The sequence below is a fragment of the Bos mutus genome, chromosome 29 (genome assembly GCF_027580195.1).
Source record: "Bos mutus isolate GX-2022 chromosome 29, NWIPB_WYAK_1.1, whole genome shotgun sequence".
NCBI lineage: Eukaryota > Metazoa > Chordata > Mammalia > Artiodactyla > Bovidae > Bos > Bos mutus.
In genome coordinates, this window is record NC_091645.1 from 23,863,735 (window position 1) to 23,889,963 (window position 26,229).

At 41.3% G+C, this 26,229-nt stretch overlaps 1 protein-coding gene across 1 annotated transcript; it reads right to left on the reverse strand.

Annotated features, from left to right (window-relative positions):
• Positions 1-5,816: 5,816 nt before the first annotated feature.
• On the reverse strand, positions 5,817-8,044 carry LOC102283462 (E3 ubiquitin-protein ligase RNF113A). Its single transcript, XM_005891848.2, has one exon. The coding sequence runs from the start codon at positions 7,929-7,931 to the stop codon at positions 6,876-6,878; it is 1,056 nt and encodes a 351-aa protein (XP_005891910.2). The 5' UTR covers positions 7,932-8,044; the 3' UTR covers positions 5,817-6,875.
• Positions 8,045-26,229: the final 18,185 nt, after the last annotated feature.

Below are 26,229 nucleotides of genomic sequence, written 5' to 3' on the forward strand. Positions count from 1 at the left end.
GCAAGTCAGTGATGCCTTCTAACCATCTCATCCTCTGTCATCCCTTTCTCCTGCCTTCAATCTTTCCCAGCATCAGGGTCTTTTCCAATGACTCAGCTCTTCACATCGGGTGGCCAAAGTATCGGAGTTTCAGCTTCAGCATCAGTCTATCCAATGAATGTTCAGGACTAATTTCTTTTAGGATTGACTGGTTGGATCTCCTTGCAGTCCAAGGGACTCTCAAGAGTCTTCTCCAACACCACAGTTCAAAAGCATCAATTCTTCAGCATGGATACATAGAATAAAATGCATGGATGGAAAAGGTCCTGTTTCATGCTTTTAGATAATTCTGTATTCATCTTCACAACCACCACTAGAAACAAGATACAGAACATTTCTGTCACCCCAGAAAGTGCCTTCAATCCCCGCCATCCCAAAGGCAACCATTTTCTAAGCTATCAGTGGTTAGTTTTGTCTGTTATAGGACTTCATTAAATATAATCATACAGCACATACTCTTTTCTGTCTCAAGTTTTTTGCTCAGCATAATGTTTTTAAGATTCAACTCTATTGTTTGTAGGTCTGTGTTATGACTTTCATGGATCCTATGCACTTCAATGAGCCCCTTCCTTCATAAAAAATAAAATTTATCTCTTATAACTGTGTTGCTATAATGACAAATATATATTATGTAATAAAACATTTTCATCAACCTAAAAGTTCATTTTTTCCTTCTGATTTTAAAAGAAATTAAAACATTTTCATGGGCCTGGGCACTGTGCCTACAATGCTAAATGGGTAAGTCAACCTTGGTTGCTTCATGTATCAGCAGTTTTGTTCCTTTTTAATTGCTGAGTAATAGTCCATTGGATGAATAGCCCATGACATGTTTAAACATTCTGTTGATGAACATTTGGTCTGTTTCCTGTTTTTGGCTATTATGACTAAGACTCCCATGAACATTTATCTCCTTGTCTTTCTGTGGACACAGGTTTGATTACTCTTAGGTAAATACCTAGGACAGGAATGACCAAGGATTTCTCCCACCCGCTCTTTTAAAAATTTAGTCATTTCACTGGATATTACATGGTCTTTCTTGTCTTTAACAATAGAGCTCTGAGTTTTATCAAGCCACACGGCTGACCATTTATATTCTATATTTCCCAACATCACTTGCAAGTCCGTTTGAACATGTGACAATGTTTTAGCCAATTAGCTACAAGCGGAGATAATATGTGCGCACTCAAGTCACATTTTAATAAGAAAACTACCTGCTTTCCCTTCCCTTTCCCTTTCCTCCTTTCCTTATGCCAAGATGTGAACGTGGTATGAGTGAGCCAGCTCTAACCATAAGCAGAATGGCAGAGTAAGAAGCTGGACCCGGAGTCCCTGCATCAATTCATAGAACAGAGCTACCTGCCTACTACCCTGGACTGTTCGCCCACTTCCGGGCTGTGGGGTAGGTCAACTTCTGTCATGTTGGAGCCACTATCATGTGTCACAGCAGCTTCCTCAGCATTTTGCCTAATATAAGATGCTTTGAGTCAATCATGTCGATGGATACTCACTGGATACTGGACACTGATTCTCTAATGTGAACTAAATACTGTTCTAGGTACTAGAGACTTTTCCAGGATGAATCCGATACAAGATAAATGTACTCTCACCTGAGATGGTAAGTTATGAATACTTGGGGAGCTAAATAAAAGTACAAGTTAACATTATCTAACATCTCCCAAACTTTCATAGGGTAGCACGTGCTAAATGCAAATGAGTGACAAGGGATGGAAACTCAGAAAAAGATAAGCCCATGGAGAAGGCAATGGCACCCCACTCCAGTAGTCTTGCCTGGAAAATCCCATGGACGGAAGAGCCTGGTAGGCTGCAGTCCATGGGGTCGCTGAGTCAGACACAACTGAGCGACTTCACTTTCACTTTTCACTTTCATGCATTGGAGAAGGAAATGGGAACCCACTCCAGTGTTCTTGCCTGGAGAATCCCAGGGACGGGGGAGCCTGGTGGGCTGCTGTCTCTGGGGTCGCACAGAGTCGGACACGACTGAAGCGACTTAGCAGCATGACTTTTCTTCTCTGACAGTTGGTGAGCATCAGTGCCCTTAGATAAACGGACACAACCTAGACTACTAAGGCAGCAGGGCCACATTTCAGAGCAAATAGGAAGGGGAAAGCATAAGGGAAGGAGACAAGGGAACACAAGAAAGCTGGGGTAGCATGGAAAGGCCCTGGGCCAGAAGACCTGCCTGCCAAGTCCACGTTTGACATTACCTTTGACTTAGATGAAGTTTCTTCATTTATCTTGGCATCCATTTTCTTATGTGTAAAATGGGAACTGTTTTATGATGTTCACTTTGCTCCAAGAAACAGAGACTCACTAATGCTAACTACAGTAAAGACAATGAATATTGTAATACCCACGTAGTGTGTATGGGAGACAGAATCTCAGAGAAATCTGAAAACAGAATCAGCTGTAGGATCAGGCCTCAGGGAGAATGGAACTAGAAGGTAGTTCTGCATTTAAGTCATATGTAGAGTCTTTACCATCAGGGATCCAGGTGTCTTCTCTTTAGAGCTATATTTTTAGTAACACCTTCATTAAGACTTCTGTTTCAAGCTATTGAAACGTCAGCTCAAGATGTTTTGAGCAAAGAAAAATATATATACTGGATTACATAATAAAAAACAAAAATTCTGTGTGTGAAAGCCTTGGGCATCACTGAAGTCAGGTGGTCAGCCAGTGGAGCCAGGACTCAGTCCCTCTTCCTCCCTTGGCTCCTCTCTCCTTCATGTTGGCCTGACTCTCAGACCTCACAAGGTGACTCAAAGGTGGTGGTAAGGTCCAGCCTATCACCCCCCGTTTTAGTCAAGGTTCAAGATAGGAAAGACATGGCACTCAAAATGGGTAATTGAAGGCAAGAGTACTAAATGGATGATGTTTCAAAGAGCAAAAGAGAAGAGGGGATCAGTTCATCAAAACTTAGACAGAGATGCCCAAGGCTTTCACACACAGGCAAGAACACTGGAGTAGGCTGCCATTTCCTTCTCCAATGCATGAAAGTGAAAAGTGAAAGTGAAGTCGCTCAGTCTTGTCCGACCCTCAGCGACCCCATGGACTATAGCCTACCAGGCTCCTCTGTCCATGGGATTTTCCAGGCAAGACTACTGGAGTGGGGTGCCATTGCCTTCTCCAGAATGAAGCCTAGATGAGGTCAGCTCCTCATGTCTGAAAGTACCACCTCAAGGAAAGCAGCAATTTGGATTCCTTTCTTTTCTTCTCTGATTGCTGTGGCTAGAAAATAGAGGTCACTATTAAAAAAGAAAGAAGAATGGGTTTAAACAGTATTCAAGGTGGCCATACTTCTTCCCCATTTATTATCCCATTTATTCATAAATATGTATGCTGGATGACTTTTTTTTACAAAGGAGAGCTATAGATAAATGTAGCACTATTAAGATATCTGGTGGGGTACAAAGAATTTAGATTTGGTAAAGGTAGGTGTTTAGAAGAAAATTTTGCTATATTCCTGTCACAGAACAAATACAGGCATGAACTGCATTCAGCAATTTAGGTGCTGATTTGGTATATTTATCATGTTCTTGACAGTAACTTTTTTCCTTTTTGGAAGTTGTAGAAGTGAAGAGATGCTGGCATATGTACCCACATGTTCCTGCTACCATGCTAATTTTTGTTTCATTTTATAGATGAAAACTGAGTCACATTTCTGTTAAATATTTTATGTAAGATCATAGAATTAAAGTTTGATACCAGGACAAGACCTTGGATACCCAGATCAATGACCAAATGTTTAGTGATTCCAGTGAAATTCTAGAATAGTCTTCAGGAAAGCGTAGTTTCTCTTGTTTTTAGCTGATTGTCCTGTATGTGTTGTATTATTCAGTTCCCTAGCATTTTTAAGAGTGTTCTCTCATTGACCAATGCTAAAGAATAATCAATGCAAAGACACTGTAGTTGGTGAGAGTATGGCTGGTTTTGAGGGGCCAAAAATCAATATGGCTGAACTGGAGGGATAAACACCTGCAGCAGGGGTGGGGACAGGATAAGCAGGCAGGGCCAGATGGTACCTGACCTCAAAAGATAAACAATCACTTATAATTATTAATTTTAATTTTTAAGTTTGGGGAAATGATTTCTTTTCATTATATTTTTATTGGTTTTCTTCTATTTAAGGTAGCCACATATTACCTGAATTACTAGTAATACATTTATTAGTTGTTGTTGTTCAGTCTCTGAGTCATGTCTGACTCTTTGTGACCTATTAATACACTTAATAAGGTATTTAAAAGTGACGACATTTAAAAAATATTAAGAATAGATGATTATATGGGATACATGGGATACGATGAATTCAAAAAGGTAATATCTGAATGGGAAAAGTTTGTGAAATACTGGTGTACTGGGCATTTCTCATTTGCCCCATCATATCCACTTTCCACCCTCCATACCCTTCTCTCTGTGACGGCAGAGCTGACCTCTAAAGCCTGTAACATTCTGGCTTGTCCTCTAGTTTCTAGTTGGATTTGGCCAATGGGAGGCACTGGTTATCTGAAAGGGGGAAGAGAGTGAGCTAAGGGTCTTTATTTCCCCATCTCCTTCTCTACAGAGTCACTGGGGTTGGTCCTCTGCCAAGAGGCACAACTCCCATCATTCAGATCTCCCTCACAGATACAGACACCCTCTCCAAGTTCCTGTAACCACCTCCCTGCCACACCTCTTCAGACCCGCCACACCTCTTCAGACCCAGCTATTGTTAGCACTGGGACACAGCACCATTCCCTGTTGGATTTTCCTTAACTCTCCCCAAACTTATAAATCTTCTCTTATTAAATTCTCCTCCACTGTCCCATTTGAACAACTCTCTGTCCATGGGGTTCTCCAGGCAAGAATACTGGAGTGGGTTGCCACTTTGTTCTCCAGGGAATCTTCCCAACCCAGGGATTGAACTCAGGCCTCCCACATTGCAGGCAGACGCTTTAACCTCTGAGCCACCAGAGAAGCCCTGGTCCTGCCAGAACACTGATCAATAGGCCTGATGTGGTGGAAAGCGTGAACTTTGAAATCAGACAGAAGACTTGAATCTTGGCCACTTAAATAGCTTATGTGACCTTGGGCAAGTCCAGGTAGATAAGCATGGTATTCATCAACCCAGGAAGACTACCCTGTGAGTCCAGGCACCACATCTATCTCACTGATATAGTCCTGGTTCTTGGGGTAGTGTTTAATACTTATGTTAACTAAAAAAGATGTGCAACTTGAGAGTTGTGAGTTAAGTTTTATTTGGGGCAAAATGAGGACTGCAGCCCGGGAGGCAGCATCTCAGATAGCTCTGAGAGACTGCTCCAAAGAGGCAGTGGGGGAAAGTCTATAAGGTTTTGGTAAAGGGGCAGTTCAGTACCATGAAGCACTCATTTTACAAAAGGCTTTTTGTTAGTCATGATGTCACCATTAAGGGATTTAGTGCTTCTCTAGATGCAAGGATTAAGATCATAAAATCTATTCCTAAAAACATCCAACTGTCTAAAGACCTGTCCCACCAGATTCCCTGGAGCACAGAGTGTCTCACTCCACCCTGAACTCCCTCAGGGGTTGCTGAAGGTCAACAGCTAGAGCAGCAAGGGGTTCAATCTCCATAGAGGCAGGTGGCAAATGCCTTTGTTGTTCAGTTATTGGCAATGCTCTTGGTTAAGTGCGGATTTGTAGTTGACACTTAGCTGGTACTCATGAAAAACTTTCGTTTTTTATCTTTTATTTCATCTTTTATGTGACCCCTAAGAAGAGGAAGGAGTCAACTTGTCAAACATTCTTACTTTGCAGTACCCAAAAATGAGGTATAAATTGTGCAGGTAGTAACCCTCAGATGTGCTCTTTAATGGAAACAATACAGAGAGGGATTAAAGTGGGGAGGGGGGGGTGCCCTTTCCTGATGGTCTAGTGGTAAAGAATCCTCCTGCCAATGCAAGGGACACGGTTTTGATCCCTGGTCTGAGAAGACCTCACATGCTGCAGGCAACTAAGCCCATGCATCACAGCTACTGAGCCAGCACGCCTAGAGACCACGCTCTGAAACAAGAGACACCACCACCATGAGAAGAGTGGCCCCCACAACTAGAGAATAGCCCACGTGCAGCAATGAAGATCCAGCCAAAAGTAAATAAACTTTTTTTTTTTTTTAAGAAAGGAGAAAACATAGAAAGGAACTCATGGGCAAATGGTGCTCTGCTTACACACCGTCTGTCCTTAGAGTTCATCTCCTTCCCTATGTTACCCAAAAGCCAGTTCCCTTCTGAGGGGGGACTTCTGTTGCCATGGCATGTCTTCTTTCCAACAAAGAAGCGACATGAGGGATATCACATAAAGGACTCGAGGGTCCCACGCAGAAGGCAGTGAAGGAGTCCCAGAAGGGCTGAGGGTTTATTTGAGACACAGAGCCAGATGAGCAGGGAAGCCAGCGATGTCATGAACCCTCAAAGTCAAGAAGAGGTAAAGAAATGGTATATTAGGTTCCTACAGCTGCCATAACAAATTCACTCTGAGTGGCTTATAACAACAGCAGTGTATTCTGTCACAGTTCTGGAGGCTCGAAGTCTGAAATCAAGGTGCTGGTGGGGTCCTTCTAGAGCTCTTTGCTTCTTCCAGCTTCTGGTGGCTTCAGGGATCCCTTGGCTTATGGCTGCGGACATCAGTCTTTGCCTCTGTCTTCACATGGCCTTCTCTTCTGCCTTACAAGGATACTTAAGGCTGGACTTAGGGCCAACCCAGAAAAATACAGAATGATCTCACCTAGAGATCTGTAACTTAGCTACACTTTTTATCTTTCCCAAAACAACAAAACATTTCGAGATTTGAGAATAATGGGAAAATTAAGTAATGGGAATTGGACCCTTATCGGGGTCTTCTGGGAAATTAGAAGCACCACCCTCTTCTGCAGCTCGACGCTTCTCCAGTTTGGCGATCAATTCTTTCGCTGGATTGAAGACTCCGTTGGTCTGCTGGTCACAGATGTAGCAGCGCGAGGTGGTGCGGAAATGCTGAAGCGCACAGCCCTCGCAGAAATAATGCCTGCATTTGGTGACCACAGGGTTTTGGAAGGTCTGGCGACAGATGAAACACTTGAATGGTAGTTCCTCCTCATCCCTTGCCACTTCATAGTTTTCATCCTCGTCGACGCCATAGCGACCTTCGTCGAGCTCGCGTTGGATCTGCCACCCGTGCTTGTAATCTGAGCGGTCATGGAGGAATTTGCAACTGTCTCCGAAGCCGCAAAAGCCGGTCTCTTTGTAGTCCTTACAAATGTCGGGCTGGTAATCCCAGCGCACGGTGGCACGCAGATGCTCGGGAGCTCGAATGGGGCCCTTCCTCGCCATTCCTGAGGAATCACTACCCGCAGACGCGTCTTTGGGCCTCATGTATTTCTGATAATTATTCATTCCCCGGTAGATCTTATCATCTTCCTTGCCTCTCAACTCCTCCCGGATCTTCCGGCTGCGCTCAAAGATGGCTTGTGCGTCACGCTCCTTCTCCGTGTCTAGCTCGTACACAGCGGTCGCCCCCATGTCCTCCGGCCCCACGGGTTTCGCCGAGCGAGTGGACTTATAGACCACGCCGAGACTCTCGGGCTCCTCTACTTCCTCCTCGCTACTCCGGTTCCCGGAAGCCCCTTTCTGTTTACCACCGCCCCAGGTCTTCTGGATCATCGGAGTGTGGATCGCCCGCTTCTTTTCAGGACGAACCACCCTGTTGCCTTCGTCACCGCTGCTGCTGCTGCTGCTGCTGCTGCCGCCGCCGCCTCCGCCTCCGGACTCTTGGTCGCAGATCCGGCGTTTTCTGCGGCCTGCACCCCCCTTTCGTCCAGGCTTTCTAAAAAGAAAGGTGCACACCTGGTCCGTCGTCTTTCCCGGGGAAAGCTGCTCTGCCATTTTAAAGAGTCGCGAGCTCTGAAACTGTTGTGGCCTACTGGGTGGCGCGGGGCTTCTACGCGTCACTGCACTCGTGCGCTCCACCACTAGGTGGATGCAAAGCCGGTTGCGCAAAGAGGACTGTGGGAGCAAGGGTGCGCGAGAGCGTGCGCGTGCCACTCCTTAGCTACATTTTCAAAGACTCCCCCCGCCCCCCAGTAAGGTCACGCTCACAGGTCCCGGGGCTTTATTTATTTATTTATTTTGGAGGCACCATTCAACCTACTGCAAATGGCAGACAAAACAGATGTTAGCCAAATTTTAATCTAAAGAGTTGATTAATGAGCTCTGCATTTTGGAGAAGGAAATGGCAACCCACTCCAGTGTTCTTGCCTGGAGAATCCCAGGGACAAGGGAGCCTGGTGGGCTGCCGTCTATGGGGTTGCACAGAGTCGGACACGACTGAAACAACTTAGCAGCAGCAGCAGCGGCAGCAACCCCTGAATAAATATTACCTTATTATGGAAAAGATCTTTGTCAACATCTAAGTACTACAGCAGTGACTTGTAGTTTTGGCTATAGATGAGCATCTCTTAAAACTTCAGAAAAATAAAGATGCTTGAGCTTTGCCCTAGACCTGTTGAATTGGGATCAGTAGTTTTTAAAGATCTTAGATGACTGTGCTGCACCCAGAAGAAATTCACCTTGGCTAGACATGTTATTAGGATCCATTTCATAACAATATCCATTAAGAGAAAAAGCATAATCTTCATCTTAGTGAGACTGTATGGTAGTCTGAACCAACCTAGGCTTCACTTCCTTTTGTAAAAGTACTTTTATAGCACTTAACGATATGCTAAGGAAGGCAATGGCACCCCACTCCAGTACTCTTGCCTGGAAAATCCCATGGATGGAGGAGCCTGGTGGGCTACAGTCCATGGGGTCGCTAAGAGTCGGACACGACTGAGCGACTTCACTTTCACTTTTCACTTTCATGCATTGGAGAAGGAAATGGCAACCCACTCCCGTGTTCTTGCCTGGAGAATCCCAGGGTTGGGGAAGCCTCTGGTGGGCTGCCGTCTATGGGGTCGCATAGAGTCGGACATGACTGAAGCGACTTAGCAGCAGCAGCAGCAAGGACCATTAGCTCATTTAATACCTGCAATATGCTTCTGAAGCAGGAGTTATTAGATAAGGAAACTGAGGCACAGAGAGATTAAGCAAATAACTGAAAGTCACACAGTTAGAAAGTAGTAGAGCCAGCATTGGAACTGTAGTCTTGTGGCTCGGACAATTACAGCAGACAGATTCTCTCAAAGCTATAGTGTCTCTCAAAGTATGTAACTTCTCTGCATCTCAGTTTTCTTATCTGTGCATGACAATTATAACACTACTTACTTCCTAGGAGACTTGTGAAAATGAAGCAAGATGCTGCCTGTAAAACATGAAGCAATGAATTTAGTGTTTATTGCTTAACTATTAAGCACTAAATAAAATTCAGTCATTATTATTAATAATTTTAATATCATCATTATTCAGTTTCATGGAAATATAATGCAGGTTCCAGCTAAAGTGTAATAATCTGAAACATCTGAGCCTGTTTAGCCAACTCCTGGGGCAGGACAGCTCGTTTAAGGCAGTGTAGAATCTATCACTTGCGTTTTTACCTCCTGAGCCTCTACTCCTTTCCAGTGCTCACATGTCAGAGTCCACTGATGCAGGGGGACATGAAAGGGGGACTTGAAAAGTGGTACCAGTGAACCAATGAAAACTCTGCAAGACTTTGATGAATAAGCAGCACCACCTCAGGGGGCCCTTTAGGTCAAGGACACGTAGATGGACTGCCCTCTTCCAAAGACAGCTTCTTGCAGCTTTAAATTTTTTTAAGGAAATCAGAGCCTTGACCCAAGGATGAGAGAGAGAGAGAAGGCAGTCCTGCCAGATAACTCAAGTCACACATGCTTCCAAAAAACACGTAAGTTCATTTTACAGGTTGTATGAATCTCTAGGAATAAGAGCTGGAGGAAATTCAAACTGGTTAGGTAAATTACAGCCTACCTGGTTAGGTAAAACCAGGTTACACAATATTTTACAATTCCTGACACAAGCACTGATTAGTGTAACATGGAAAGATGGGCAGAAAAGAGTTTAATCTCTAAGAGTGTGTGTGTTGAATTTTTTAAGATTGTTTGACTTCTCAAGTCCTGGAAGCATCGGCACTTTGGATTAGTTTCCATGACAAAGCACAAGAGGGCGCCAGAGAAGATGGAAAGTTTTGTTTTCCAGGGACCCACTTTAGAAAGTCCTTTCCGATCTCAATATAGGGGTGTTTACTATTAGTTCTTTCCGAGTTTTTTAAAATGAAATAACTATGTGCCTAAGTTTGTTGGCTAATACTTTTGATCAAGGTGCTGCTGCTGCTAAGTCACTTCAGTCATGTCCAACTCTGTGCGACCCCATAGACGGCAGCCCACCAGGCTTCCTTGTCCCTGGGATTCTCCAGGCAAGAACACTGGAGTGGGTTGCCATTTCCTTCTCCAATGCAGGAAAGTGAAAAGTGAAAGTGAAGTCGCTCAGTTGTGTCCGACTTTTAGCGACCCCATGGACTGCAGCCCACCAGGCTCCTCCGTCCATGGGATTTTCCAGGCAAGAGTATTGGAGTGGGGTGCCATTGCCTTGAGTAGTTAGCAAATGCAAAGCTAAAATACTTAAACATTGTTGGAGAAAGCAGAGAGTAAAGAAGATTGCTAATGCTGAATCAGTTCAGTTGTGAAATATTTATTAGTTGCTTTCTGTGTGCACACTGGTTAGATGCTTTGGGTGCCAAGATAAATGAGCCCACAATTTTTCATTGAATTTATTAGTCACATGAGAAGTCAAAATTATCTATAATACTTTACTTTTCCTTATTTGAAACTCTATCCTCTTCACCTATTAATTTCTTCAGAAGGAATCTGTGTAATGGTTAAGCACAAAGGTTCTAAAGTAAAACAGTTTTTTGCTCTTTCCAGCTATTAACCTCCCTGTGTCCCAGTTTCCTCACTTGTAAAATGAGATGGTTATATCATCTACCTCACTGAGTGTTGTGACGATTAAATAATACAATCCATACGAAGTGCTTGGAACCGTGTCATATTTAAGAGCTCAATATTTATGAATTTTTACTCAGATATTACTTGTTCTTGGGAACACAGCTGAACTTACAGACAGAATGATTGGGTCCAAAGGCATTGTTTGATATAACTATGTAGACCAGTAACTTTTTTATTTCTGTCACCTGCAACAGAAAGCATCCTGACTGACACAGCAGTTATATGTAATTTCTTGATTTGTGTTAGTTACTGTGCTAAAATTTCCATATCTTATCTATCTTTTTAGTTTTCATAGTAGCTCTAGAGGTAGAGATATGATAGGTACTAATATTACTTCCATTTTACAGATGAGAAAACAGTAAAAACCACTGAGTAACACATCTCAGATCACACAACTAACAAAGAGAGGAATCAAGATCTGCATCCATTTCTAGTCTTACTCTTATAATAAAACTGATATTCCCCAAATGGCACAAATACCCTCTGGTATAACACACTTTAAAAAGTTTGACCTCAGTCACTGTGGTTCCATGTAACAGCAACATACTTCCTTGAACCTTCATTGACTTCTCCTTTTCCTGAGTATGGGCCATGGTCACTATGAAAAGCCATCTAATTTATCCCTCAAATACCCACTGTGCTATATACTACTTACTGTCTTGCTAGAATGAACAGTCTATGAAGTAGGACTTTGTTTTGCTCACTGTTATATCCCCAACACCTAGGATGGTACCTGACACAGCACAGACGTTAAATAAATATTTCCTGAATGGATGAACAAACAAATGTGGCTTTCCTTGATCATATTGCACAACTTGGAGAGCAAAATGTTTGAGAACATTACACACTTGGTAGCGCTGGTCAAAAATCCTTGTGTGTTTTTGTATATTGTCGTATCATAGGAGCTAAACACACATACACACACAGAAATTGACTGATAGATATATCAACTCTACCCTAAAAACAAGTTCAATTCCCTCAGATTCCACAGCAAAATTCTGTGAACACCTGGTTTGTACGTTGAAACTGAGTGTAAAAGTTCCTAAACTCTGTTCTAGGGTCCACCCCTGAGGGCAAGGCAGGGTCTACATTCTTGCCACTATTGTGATGGAATTGGTCCCAGTATACAGCCTAAAGAAGCTTCGCTGGTGGCTCAGTGGTAAAGAACCCACCTGACATTGCAGGAGACTTAAGAGGATCAAAATCAGGTTTGATCCCTGGGTTGGGAAGATCCCCTGGAAAGGGCATGACAACCCACTCCAGTATTCTGCCTGGAGAATCCCATGGACAGAGGAGCCTGGTGGGCTGCAGTCCATGGGGTCGCAAAGAGTTGGATGCAACTGAGCACGCACACATAGAACCTAAAAGATCTGGGGTCTCTAACTTGTCCACTAGCGAACCATGTGGCCTTGGACAAATCCTTTAGCCTCATTGAAACTTCATTTCCTCCCATGTAAAACAGAAATAATCTCCTAGCTTTTTGTGAGGATCAAATTACATGGTTATGAAAACACTAAAAAGTCAAGCAGTATATATAAGGGAAGACAAATTGAATTCATACATTTCTAGGTAAAAGGTTAAAAAAAAACCCTCATTTTGATGACTGAATTCCTTGTATTGGCTTGTGTGGGTAGCAAGGGATTTAGCCAAAGACAAATTAGAAACAAGTTCTCAAAATATGATTTGGAAGAAACAAGTTTGGTTGAAATCAAACTAGCTCAGGGGACAATTAGGTCAAAATAATAGTTTGAAGAAGCAAGTTTCTTAGTTTTTTTTTTTTTTTTTTATGGTTATTTTGGTTTACTTTGGGAGTCTTTTACATGTCAGCATTTTTATCAGTCTAAAGAATTTCTCAGAGTTTTTTTCTTTCTTTTTAAAGTCATTTTAAGGATGCCTTGAATTAGGTTTCTCATTGGTTTGACCATTTGTCAAATGTGTTTCCTCTCAGATCTGATAACATTGATTAATTATTTATAACTGGGAATTCATAATTGTCTAATTATAAAAATGAAATACTGGAACACACACAACTTTGCAGCTCAATAGATAACGGCAGTTTCTCTTTCGAACATTTGAGCTCTTGGAAACTGGCTGCTTTGCTGTCTTTTTACCTCTTTTATACAATTTAGTATTAAGAGAGAGCAATGAAGAGGAGAAAATCTTGAGTGCAGGGGAGGAAGTGTTCAGGATTCCAGTGTGGACAAAGACACCATTCTCTGCCAAGAGCCTTCATAAACCTTCATTTAAATTTAAAACAAGCGGGCAAATTCAACTGTTGAAGTGCAAGAGGGAAGACTGAGTGCAAAGAAGGCAGTGAGGTTTTAATCGCCTTCATGCTGTGAATGCGGTCCAAAGCACAAGAGGGCAGTGCAGCGCTAAATATCTCAGCATCGACCTTGAAACGTACACTGACTTGCATCTAAACAGGCAATAAGCACAGGAAAAAAGCCGAGCTCGTAGAAACAAAAAGTAAACACATGTTTATCAGGGGCTGGGAGGTTGGAGGAATGGGGAGGGGTACAAGCATTCTGTAAAATGGATATTTTGGGAACACAGGAGTCTTGGGAGGATTATCTAAGACAGTGTACGGGAAGCGCCTGGGACCTAAAAGCTGCAGCATAACTGGTAACTCTTATTATTGCCAAACATTAATTTCATAGTACCTACCATTTCTGAACAAGTCAGGTAATACACAATCTGATTACAACAGCCAATAGTTCACTTTTGTCCTCATCACAGGTGAAAATTATAATTAGTTTAGCCCCTCCACATTCATTCTCATGCTAAAAAATCATCTAATGATGATAGAGATCAGTATAATTCATTCAAATATAGAAATCAGAGTTCTAACAGAGCCACAGCAGATAAAAATGTCCAATTGTGTATTAAGATGATGTTAAGGAAAAGTTTCTGAGTAGAACCCATCAAGCCAAGAATCTATAATCCAGTTTTCTGTCAAATCCCAATACCCGATTCAATAACAAGAGCCATGATAATGACAATAGTTCCTGTTTGTCCAGTCAACAAAACTACTAAGCCTTAATTGGTGAGAAGAATTCACCTGGGCATCCAACAGTTATTCTGCACATAATGTCAGTCATGATAAATCACTGTGCTATGGTTAAATCACTCAGCAAATAAATATTGGCTGGTAAGAGTATAGAGAAAAAAGCACCAAGAAATAGAAGGAGTCATGGAACTTGCGTCTCCTGCATTGGAAAGCAGATTCTTTACCACTAGGCCACCAGGAAGCCCAGAAAACACCTTAGCTGGAAATTATTCATGTCCATTCAAGCTGGATTTTCCTTAAATTGTTACTTTTACATTTGGTTACTATTTCTTTCTCAGGGAAATATGTGTACCTTTTTGAACATGGAGGCTGAACTAGCCTGAATAGCTCCTGGAAAAGTTTTTTGTATACATGAAAGTGAACTCATTAAAAAAAAAAAAAGGAATTCATTTGGGAATTGAAAAGTGGAAAGACTCAGGTTTACTTTCAAATTGTATATAAACAAAAAGAAGAGAGTGAAGTTAGCTGATAGTATTTTAAATTTATTTTGTTAATCTGAAATAATCTTTGTAAATTCATTTAAAAATCTTTTAAATTAAAAGACAGAATTCTGTGTTATGGAGTTTCCCAGGTGGCTCAGTAGTAAAGAATCTGCCTGCCAGTGCAGGAGATGCTAGAGATGCAGGTTCGATCCCTGGGTCAGGAAATCCCCTGGAGCAGGAAATGGCAACCCACTCCAGTATTCTTGCCTGGTAAAGTCCATAGACAGAGGAGGAGCCTGGCAGGCTACAGTCCATGGGGTCACAAAGAGTTGGACACCACTGAGTGACTGAGCACGGTTAACATTTTGCTTCATATTCTCTTTGGTATAAATCTAGCTATATGTAAAGAAATGAAATTAAATGAAAACATAGTAATTACATTTTAAAATAAACATGTGCTTGTTGTGTTAAAATAATTACATATGCTGATTAAGAAAAAACATCCAAAATACAAGTACGTATTCAAAGATAATGTATTTTGGTAATAGTTTCACTTTGCAAACACAACAAAAAATAACCCTCATATCTCCACTTTGAAGATGATTCAACATCTTCTCCAGTAACTTCAAATCCATCTGCTACAATTAGCTCTGCTTGTTAAAAGATTATCCTTCTGTTTTCTGCTACAAAAATGGGATATCAAAATTACTGCCTTAAATCTATTGTGCTTTTGTAATGAAATGCATGCTATAACTATCTAACTTTCAAGGACTGTTATATAGGATTATACAACAAAAAACAAAACTGTGCTCTTTGTAGGAAAACTAGTGATTTAAATCAAACCTACTCGAATTCAAAGAGAGGCACGGTTATCAATTGGATAACTGTGGTTAGTAGCCACAAGATGAATGACTTCATCTGCAAACCAAATTCCTCAGTTTAAAATTGGATGGCCTTTTCCCTTGAAATTGCTTGGAGGGGATCACTCACTTTCTACAGAGCCAGCATGAATTCATTTGGTTGGTATTACTCTCTTTTTCCAAGATAAGATGGACTGCCTGAGAACATTTGTTCCTTCTGTAGTCATGGTTCAAAAGTGGACCTGATTGTTAGTAAAACCTGCCAGTTGTCAGAAACAGATGCTTTAATACGGGTAAGTTATTCTTAACAGTGTAATCAAAACTCTTGGAATGATGATCTGCCCTTGAAATATGGATTCTCAAATTTAAGAGTTGAAGGAGCCTTTAAGTCATTTAGCTCTTCCTGTAGCCTCTGTTCGGATTAGGCTGGAGATTCTTCTGACTTGTAAAACTCTCTAAGGACGAAGATTCTACTTCTATCTTACTAATTGATTCTAAGTGCTTTTTAACACAGATGTCTAAGTCCTTTCCTAGAGTCTAAAGTGAAACTGATATTTTGGGGTCCCCATAAATTTCCAAATGTATATGCCATGCTGTTGTAGAAAGAGTATTGGACTTGGAATCAAAAAACCGAGACTTGACACTGCTTATTTGATCTTCAGCAAGTCCTTTATCCTTTCTGGGGTTCAGTTTCCTCATCTGCAAAGCTAATAACCCTTACCTGTCTCAAAAGAGGTTGGAAGGATCAAATAAGCTAAGACATATAAAAACCTGAAATAATTATAAAACTGCAGATTTTATCTTATGTCTTATGATAATTAGGAAGTTCAGAAAGAAATAAAGATTTAGGGTTTTTAGATCTTAAATACCTATGCTATTAGGAATCTTGGTTATGTCAGTTCTCAGGCTACCCTAGACATATCACTCTCTTAGGGGCCTGACCCCAGGCTCAAAATCTACAAAATTTCAGCATCCATTGCTCTCAGACTCTTCTCAAACAGTTTACGAACTGTAAGTCATCATACACATTAAGCTGTTACAAAAAAGCCAGTGAGTCACCTGTTTCAGAAAAGCCTGGGGTTAGATTGTCCAATAAGAGCTGGGCTGAGTTTTTTCTTGGAACCCTTAAGGTTTGCTGTTGTTCAGTTGCTAAGTCATGTCTGACTCTTTGTGAACTCATGGACTGTAGCCCACCAGGCTCTCTGTCCATGGGGATTTTCCAGGCAAGAATACTGGAATAGCTTGCCATTTTCTTCTCCAAGGGATCTTCCTAGATCATGGATCAAATTTGTGTCTCCTGCACTGGCAGGCAGATTCTTTACCACCAAGCCACCAGGGAAGCCCATAAAGTTTATCCTTTATGAATCGATCTCGTTACTGAGGAACTCAACTGTTCAGAGAATCACATAATCCTAACATACTTGCTAGTATCTCCATTCTGACAAGCAAAGTAGCAAGAAAAGTATCTGCTATTTGCATAGTTGCTTTACATTTCTCTGCTGCTAAGTCACTTCAGTCGTGTCCGACTCTGTGCAACCCCATAGACAGCAGCCCACCAGGCTCCCCCATCCCTGGGATTCTCCAGGCAAGAACACTGGAGTAGGTTGCCATTTCCTTCTCCAATGCATGAAAGTGAAAAAGTGCAAGTGAAGTCACTCAGTCGTGTCTGACTCTTAGCGACCCCATGGACTGCAGCCCACCAGGCTCCTCCATCCATGGGATTTTCCAGACAAGAGTACTGGAGTGGGGTGCCATTGCCTTCTCCACCACCTTCAGCTGAGGTGACAGCAAACCCCGCAAAAAGCCTCAGAACACATGGGATCTCCCCAAAGACGCGGCTGCCGACTGTTGGGTCCTAAACAAGATCCCACATCTTATAGTTCTCTAAGCTCTTCTATATATTACAAACCAAATATATAATTACTTTCATCATGGCAGTAGTCTCAGGCATTTGAGAGGTGGCAACAAAAAGGAAAGAATGAAAGATCATGAATTAAACCACTTAAATATCTTAAAACTATAAAATAAATATACAGATGTATGCCAAACTGAGCTATGGTACTACCATCCACCAGAATGTAAATCTGTGCCATTCATACAAAGGATTTGTGCCCACTCAGCATTTATTTTCTTTTTTTTTCCCCCATTCTTAACTTTTCTCATTGGGAAAACATCACTCGTTGTCCAGAATCTACGTATTGGGTTATCCAAAAAGTTTATTTGGGTTTTTCCTTAAGATATTACAAATTTGTGTGTGTGTGTGTGTGTGTGTGAAGTTGTTTTTTGTTGTGTCCAGCTCTTTGTAACGCTATGGACTATAGCCCACTAAGCTCCTCTGTCCATGGGATTCTCCAGACAAGAATACTGGAATGGGTTGCCATGTCCTCTTCCAGATATCTTCCCAACCCAGGGATCGAACCAGCATCTCTTACATCTCCTGCATTAGCCGGTGGGTTCTCTACCACTAGCACTACCTAAGAATTTGACCAACCCAGTATTTTGTGTGGTACTGGAGAACTTTACTCTCCAGTAGAGCTGGAGAAAATAAAAGAAATATTGAAATAAACTATTTAAAAATAATTAAATTCTATGTCTGTAGCACTGAATCTGTTTACATAATGAATATCAATGTGGGTCCAATTTTCAGAAAGACTTAAAGAAGGTGGTGAAACATGAATCCAGTAAAAATAGGGGCAAATTTTTAATTTTCCTTAACAGAGGGTCCCTCTGCCTTGATAAGATTCACCTCCATGCATCTGACTCTAACTGCTTTAAATTAAGCAAAGATTCCAGCTTTTAAAGCTGATGTCATCATCCATAAAATAGGAATAAAACTACAATCTTCTTCATTGGGTGGTGATGACTATCCAATCATATGATGTCTGAAATGAAGGTATTTTTATATCAGTTGGGGTGCGTTCAGTTACAAGTAAGAGAAAACCAATTTTAATTTTGGCATACATACTACAAGGAATTTATTCTCTTTCCGAAAGAGAAATACATTAAAACTATAGTAGATCAAGCAAGCTTCAGGCACAGCTTGATTGGGGCTCTAACTTCATTTTTCTCTGAATTTCTCTAATTTTTCCTTCTTTGTATAATGGATTTATCCTCAGGCTGGCTTCCAGATTTCTTCAGAGTATGGTTCTGAGACCATCTTCATCAGACTCTATTGAACCAGAATCTTGGGGTATATAGTAGGGAACGGATGTCCAGGAATCTTATGTTTGAACAATATTTCAGATAACTCAGACATGCTAAAAATTAGAAACCAATGGAGAGCCCTGAAAGAGGAAGGCAGAAAGCACATTGTCCTATTCCAGATTTCCCAATCACAGCCTACAACGATTATAGGGCTTCAGCTAACTACTTACTAAAGCACAATCCATTCATTCTTATTCCAAAGGCCTCAGAGAGAAACTGAGGTTTGAGACTCTGTTAACATGATGTTTCACTCAGGTCTCTTTTGCCTGTGTCCTTCCCTTCAGACATTTGACACATACACCACTGTCTTCACAGAGGAATCTACAGAGGGAGAGGCAGATGGAAAGTGAATTTGCAGAGCATATCACTGGGATATTTTATTGCAGCAATAAAAACAGATTCTGGCTGTATTAGAAAAAAGGGGGGTTCATTAGCTAGATATTATTAATAGGTAGAGATGATGAGAAGGTGTTTGATCAAATGGTCAAATGAAAATCACATGTCTGTTCTTTTGCACATGAGATAGAGAATGAAATCTGGCATTTGGAGATTCTGAATTAAAAGCTACTCTCTTCTAAGAAGACTATATATATAAAAGGGAAGTATCCAGAGAAGAAATAAGAAATGAGGCCTTCTTACCTATAAGAAGGTAAGAAGGAAAAAAAAATTACCTGATTAAAACATGGGCAAAGGAAATAGGTATTTCTCCAAAGAGGACATATGAACGGCCACCAGGTACATGAAAAAGTGCTCAGCATCACGAATCAACAGGAAGATGCAGATCAAAACCACAATGAGATATCACCTTACACCCTACTTAGGATAGCTATTTTAAAAAAAAGATAAATATTGGCAAGAATGTACAGAAATCAGAACACTTGTACACTGTAGATGGGAATGTAAAATAGTATAGCTCCTATGGAAAACAGCATGGAGGTTCCTCAAAAAAATAAAAATAGAACTAACATGTTTAGCAATTTCACTTCTCCGTATTTACTCAGAAAAATTTAAATCAGGATCTTGAAGAGGAATCTACTTTCCCATGTTCAATGGAACATTATTTACCATAACCAAGATATGCAAACAACACAAATTGTCCAAAAACAGATGAACTGATAAAGAAAAGGTGGCATATAAACACAAAAGAATATTACTCAGCTTAAAAAGAAACCTTACCATTTACAACAACATGGATAAAATTGGGACAAATGATAAGCTAAATAAGCCAATCCCAGAAAGACAAATACCATAGGATTCCACTAATATAAATAGTCAAACTTATAGTCAACCTTCTAAAAGCAGAGAGTGGAATGGTGGTTGCCAGGAACTTAAGATGGGGAGTTGGTGTTCAATGGATATAAAGTTTTAATTATGCAAGATGAATAAGTTCTAGAGAACTTCTGGGCAACGTTTGCAACCCCAAGGACTGTATCCTGCCAGATTCCTCTGTCCATGGAATCTCCAGGCAAGAATACTAGACTGGGTAGCCATTCCCTTCTCTGAGGGATCTTCCCAATCCAGGTATCAAATATGGTTCTCCTGCATTGCAGGCTGAGCCACCAGGGATGTCCACAGCAACATTAAGAAGGCACATCTTGCATTAGGCATTCTTACCACAAAAAAGGATGAGGGAACACAAGGAAACTTTTGAAAGTTAAGAATATGCTTATTACCTTGATTATGGGGATAGTATCATGGGTATATGCTCATATCCAAAGTCATCAAACTGTATACATTAAACGTGCCTTTTTTGTATATAAATTATATCTAGTCATTTTTTTAAAGTTTTGTTACTTTTCCCATAAAATTTTTTTTTTTTTATTTTTTTTAATTTAATTTTATTTTTAACTTTACAATATTATATTGGTTTTGCCATATATCGAAATGAATCTGCCACAGGTATACATGTGTTTCCCATCCTGAACCCTCCTCCCTCTTCCCTCCCCATACCATCCCTCTGGGTCGTCCCAGTGTTTTCATTTTTATGCAGTTCAAGAATTTTTTCTTTTTGGCTGAATGCCATGTGTTGGGATCAGTTTCCCAACCAGGGATCAAACCTGTGGCCCCTGCAGTGGAAGCACAAAGACTTAATCACAGGACCTCCAAGGAAGTCCCAATAAAGTCATTTTTTTTAAAAGGAATGCGACTACATGCTGGGTAGCCAAATAATGACAAATGCCCACTGCAGAGATCTCTGGACTAAAGCATTTTCCAAGGAAAACTGAGCCTGCTTCTGGAAAACATCTCCCTGGGTGTTAAAAGCAGATGATATGGGTGATCAGACAGCACCACCAATGAATATCAAGAAGGAGCCAGAAGAAGTTCCAAATTCATATTCTTCCCATTTATATGACATGCAGGGGCTCTACTGTGCAAGCAAAACCTCTACAGCTCAGGAAAGATCCAGTAGGTAGGGATGGGTGAATGTCCTTACAATATTTATGTCTGAGATTCACACTTACCTTCAGTGAGATCTAAATTAAGAACCTGGGAGTTTTCAGAGATTCCTAGAAACTCCAGTCTGTAAAAATCACTAGAAATCAAATAGCACACTGGTTTGAAAACATTTTTGCTGCAGACACACTTCTTCAGAGCCTGATACGGAAAGCAGACAAAAGTGGGGTCACTACAGCTGATTCTTGTTGATATTTGACAGAAAACAACAAAATTCTATAAAGCAATTATCCTTCAATTAAAAAAGTGGTAAAAAGACTCAATAAAAAGTGGGGTACAATTCTAAGCCATCTGTTCAGCTTCCCCTACTTCATCCACACTCTCCCCACTCCCCAGACAACTCTCTTGAGTCACCTGTGTGATGCTATGAGAGTCATCTATTATTGCCGGATAGCTGGCCTAATAAGCCTGTCCTCAAACTCAATGGTTTCTAACAATGAGCATTTATTTTAAATCGTGCAGTTCTACAGAAAGCATGGGGTGTGGCATGGATTAGGTGAAGGAAGGGTAGCTGGTTAGAGTTTAATGGGAGCAAAGAAGGCCCTGCTAGCTTAATATACATTGCAAATTGTTCCACCGATAATGCCCACCTTTGGGTCCTCTGCCGCCCCTCCTATTTCTATCACATTCTGCAAGTTTATAGACTAACTGTTCAGTGCTTGACCCTACCTTGTATACTTGAGAAGCAGAATTCAACCAGTGGTGGGAGCTTTTGGCACTAATTTACGCTAAAGAATAAATGACTTCTTGGATCTGTTCTCTGCATGACTGGTAGGACTTGTAACCACAGACAGCAAGGATGTCCAAGTAGACGAAAGCAGTAAGAAAAGACACTATTGCGTAGAAGTTGTTATTTAGTCACTCAGTCACATCCGACTCTTTGCGACTCCATGGACTGTAGCCTGCCAGATTCTTCTGTCTGTGGGATTTCCCAGGCAAGAATACTGGGGTGGGTTGCCGTTTCCTTCTCCAAGGAATCTTCCCTGACCATGTCCTGCATTGCCAGGCATACTTTACCACTGAGCCACCTGGGAAGCCCATTGTGTGGAAGGGCAGGACACAAACAGGGTGGCCGAAAGTCAAGTGAGCCTATTTTGCCAAATTCTGTATCTTACACTTTTTTAAAAAAGATATTTCCCAGGACCTGTAATGCAGAGCTGTATATTCAAATCATGAAATAAACACTTCATTAACTTGTTCATTCATCAAATATTCATGCACCTCCTCTTTCCCGGGCAGCTGGAACTTGTCAGCTGATTGATCTGCTAGCAAAACAGTGATTCCAAGAGATTATCATCATTTTTCTTCACCCACTACTTTCAAAGGGCATTGAAAACACAGATCTGACAGGGTAGTTAAAGGGCCAGGCTCTGTGAACTAGAGGGTTCAGTGCAAATATCAGAGATTTCCATTATCATCAGTATCACTGTAGATAGAGGAGGAAGGGGCTTTACACATGATCCCTGCTTCAGGTTCCAAGAATATAGAGTCTTGGAGGATGATCAAAGCTATTTTTTGATCATGTGATCATTTACTGTATCTCCAGGTACTATTTAAGTGCTAAGGATACAGCAGTGAATGAGACCGATGCATTCTGTGTCCTTGTGGAAATAAACTCTAGTGGATCGAGGGTTAAGGGCCATGTGGTGATTGTAATTTCTTTGAGTCAATATTTACTGAGTGTTTTTTCTGTACCAGCCTTGTGCTAGACATATAAAGATTAAAAAACAAAGCAAACCAATAACAACCATCCATCGTAACTTGCTGGGTACTCACAGACACAAAGACAGTAGCTAGGCTGACATGTGAAAATCGCTATCATCCAAGAAGTACTTTAGAGCTCCAGGGCACAGGTGCAGTTGCTATTATTTCTAACTGGGGAGAAGGAGTCAGAGAAAACCACAAGGATGTATTGACATGGAAGAGCTTGGAAGGACAGAGTAGAGTCCACCAGATGGATCTGTGAAGGCTGGGTTAAGATTTCATCCTTAGGGTTAACAATGGGCCATTCAAAATGTTACCGCTTCTGAAAACATACCAAGAGAAACAGAAACAACTGCAGCAAAGCAGATTTAGGCTTCATTTGATTCATTTACAAGCACAGTTACTTAAAAATTAGCTTTCCCTCTGATTTTGTTATAATGTCCCCAGTGAGACCACTCCAGTACCAGTCCAGATATTGGGTGGATGTTGACAAGACTGGCTGATGTACTGACTCTTCTACTTATTTCTTTAAACTTACATGTTGTTTACCAATTTGAAAAAGAGAGAGAGGGAGGATGGAGAGAGAGAGAGAGGGAGGGAGGATAGAGAAGGAAGGGAGGGGAGGGAGTAAAGGATAGAGGTTGATTCTGGGGGCTCATTAATTTGAGATTAGAATCTAGTACAAAAGAGACACTAGTTTTTTTTTTTTTTCATGACTTTTTGTAAGTGATATTCTTTTTTTGTTGTTTTGTTTTTAATTTTATTTTATTTTTAAACTTTACAATATTGTATTAGTTTTGCCAAATAGCGAAATGAATCCGCCACAGGTATACCTGTGTTCCCCATCCTGAACCCTCCTCCGTCCTCCCTCCCCCCATACCCGCTCTCTGGGTCGTCCCAGTGCACCAGCCCCAAGCATCCAGTATCGTGCATCGAACCTGGACTGGCGACTCGTTTCATACATGATATTATACATGTTTCAATGCCATTCTCCCAAATCTCCCCACCCTCTCCCTCTCCCACAGAGTCCCTAAGACTGATCTATACATCAGGAGACACTAGTTTTAGAAAGGAACAGCACAGACTGGCACCAAATGAGAAAAAGCATGTGGAAAAGGTGGAAAAAATAACAATCAAGTAAGGGACTGAAAAGCTCTGAGAGGAGTAAGCCAGAGAAGAAAGGTGACAAGCAGCACGTGGTACAGATGCCCTAATTCCCCAAACAGCAGGCTGGGCTGTGGCTCTACTTACTAGGAAAAAAGGTAAAAAAAGAAAAAAAAAGTAAAATGTTACTTCTTTGCACACAATCACCTACAGCTAAAAACTGCTTCAGCAGAGTGAAGTCAATTAAATATTGGCAGTTTATAGGGTGGGAGTTGGGAGGGAGGTTTAAGAGGGAGAGGATGAGTGTATACTTACAGCTGATTCACCTTGTTGTATGGCAGAAACCAACACAACATTGTAAAGCAATTATCCTCCAATCAAAAAAAAAAAACAACACTGGCAGTTTGCAGAGAAAGAAAATTAAAATTTCACATTTTGTGTGAAGTGAGCAGTCTGCAAACGGGCTCCTCTAAGCCAGCTGAGATTGTGCTCTGGGGGTCGTTGCCTTTAAAGGTCTACCAGGCTCATCTCCTGACCTCTCTGGAGCCTTAGGCCCAGAGAAATCTCCTACTTTGATGGTGATTCCTACTTGTCATTCTCTCTGGTTCCATTCAAAAATCTCCTTCGGCCTTTTTTTTTTTTTTTTTTTACAAGAAAACAGTGGAAATAGACTCCTGGGGAAGATGAAGCTATTCTATTTTTGATTGCTATGGCTGAGTCCTAGAAAGTTCCATTCCTTGAAATGTCTGGCTTATAGGCAGCTGCACATGACCTGATTTTCAAATAGAGTCCCAGACCACCTCTTCCCCAGGGGATTTGCCCTTTAAGCTGCACAGCCGACAGGCATCAAATGATACTCATCCCGACGCTGGGAGCCCAGAGAGAATTTTTCCGTTTCGCAGCTGAACCAAACTTCACAAATGCACCAGGGGAAGAACTGGTAAAAGGTTGAGCTGGAGTGACTGTCTTCACATTGGAATACTAATGATGACCTTTAATGAAGCCTGACAGTACAATCTGTTTCTCGTTGTTGTTTAAGTGCCGGCTCCCAAGCACACCCTGGTTTTCAAGGAAGGGACAGACTGGGATAAATGGGCCCTGCTGGTGTGCAGGCCTGAATACAGCTGATCTTTCAGCTGGGATTAAATTAATTAAAGTGATTCTCTTGGCCACAGAATTCGTCTTTTTATCTGTCATTATTGTATTGTTGAGTAATCTCCAGTGGAGGCTAATTGGAATCTGAGCTTTCGGAGGCAAGGGATCTTGGAGTGATTGGGATGAAATTGCCCTCATTTGGAATGGCGAGACCAGGAAGGGTTGTCTTAGTTCTAGATGTGAAATGAGTTTGTTAATTTAAGACCTCCATCAGAAGACTACAACAGCCCAAGGCAAGAACAGTAAGGCAAAATGAACCTATATGGAGAAAGCTTTAGCTGTGTGGGCTTTGCCCCAGATTAATAATCAATAGAACAGTCGCTAAGAAACCTACTATAAGCATGGCTTTGTGCCAGGAAATTAGAGGGACCCCTTCATACGCCATGGCTCCTTAAATCGGGTGCACTTTAGTTAATGAGATGCCTGAGCCCTGTGCCCTAGAGGAATCTGGAAAAAACTTGAAAACTCATCTAGTTCAAACTCTCATTTTACACATAAGATGGAAACTACAGTCAGCAGTGACGATGCTCATCAAAGCTAGGGTATTTCTTGAAGTGGGAGAAAGGTGCCAGGTGCCAGGTCATGACTGGAACATCAAGATATCAGCTGGGTTCAAAGAGAACACCGTTTCCCCTTCTACTCCGAAGGCTGGGATGAAACTGGAAGGAGGACCCAAGGAGGGATATTGAGACTGGGAATCTATGAGAGAAAACAAGACAATCTGAGACAACTTGCAAGGGAAAAAGAGAACCAAAGTTCTGTTTCTATTAGTAAAGGCTTTTTAAGTTGCAAGTGGCAGAAATTTGATTGTTCTTTGCCTCCATGGCCACTCCAGGGAGGTATATTCTAGTGGAATTCCTATTCTGAAGGCTCTACTGTTAAGCCATTCTCTCCCATAAGTTTGAATTCTGGCGTCTAGGTATTGACCAAAAAAGCTGATTGACAAGGGGATACACACACACGTACACACACACATAAAATTATGACTGATTCACATTGTTGTGTGGCAGAAACCAACACAACACTATAAAGCAATTTTCCTCCAACTAAAAAACAAAAAGCTGATTGATTTCAAGACATTATTCTGCAAGCTTCTGACCTCTCTGGCAATAACAAAACGTAAAATTGCAGTTGGCTGCTCCCGTTAGTATTCTGTGACCGTGAACTCAGGTCCAAAGTCCGAGATCTTATCTGTGATCCTTAAATGTAGACATTACCAATGTGGTTTCTGTCTCTTAGCAACAGTCTTCCCAC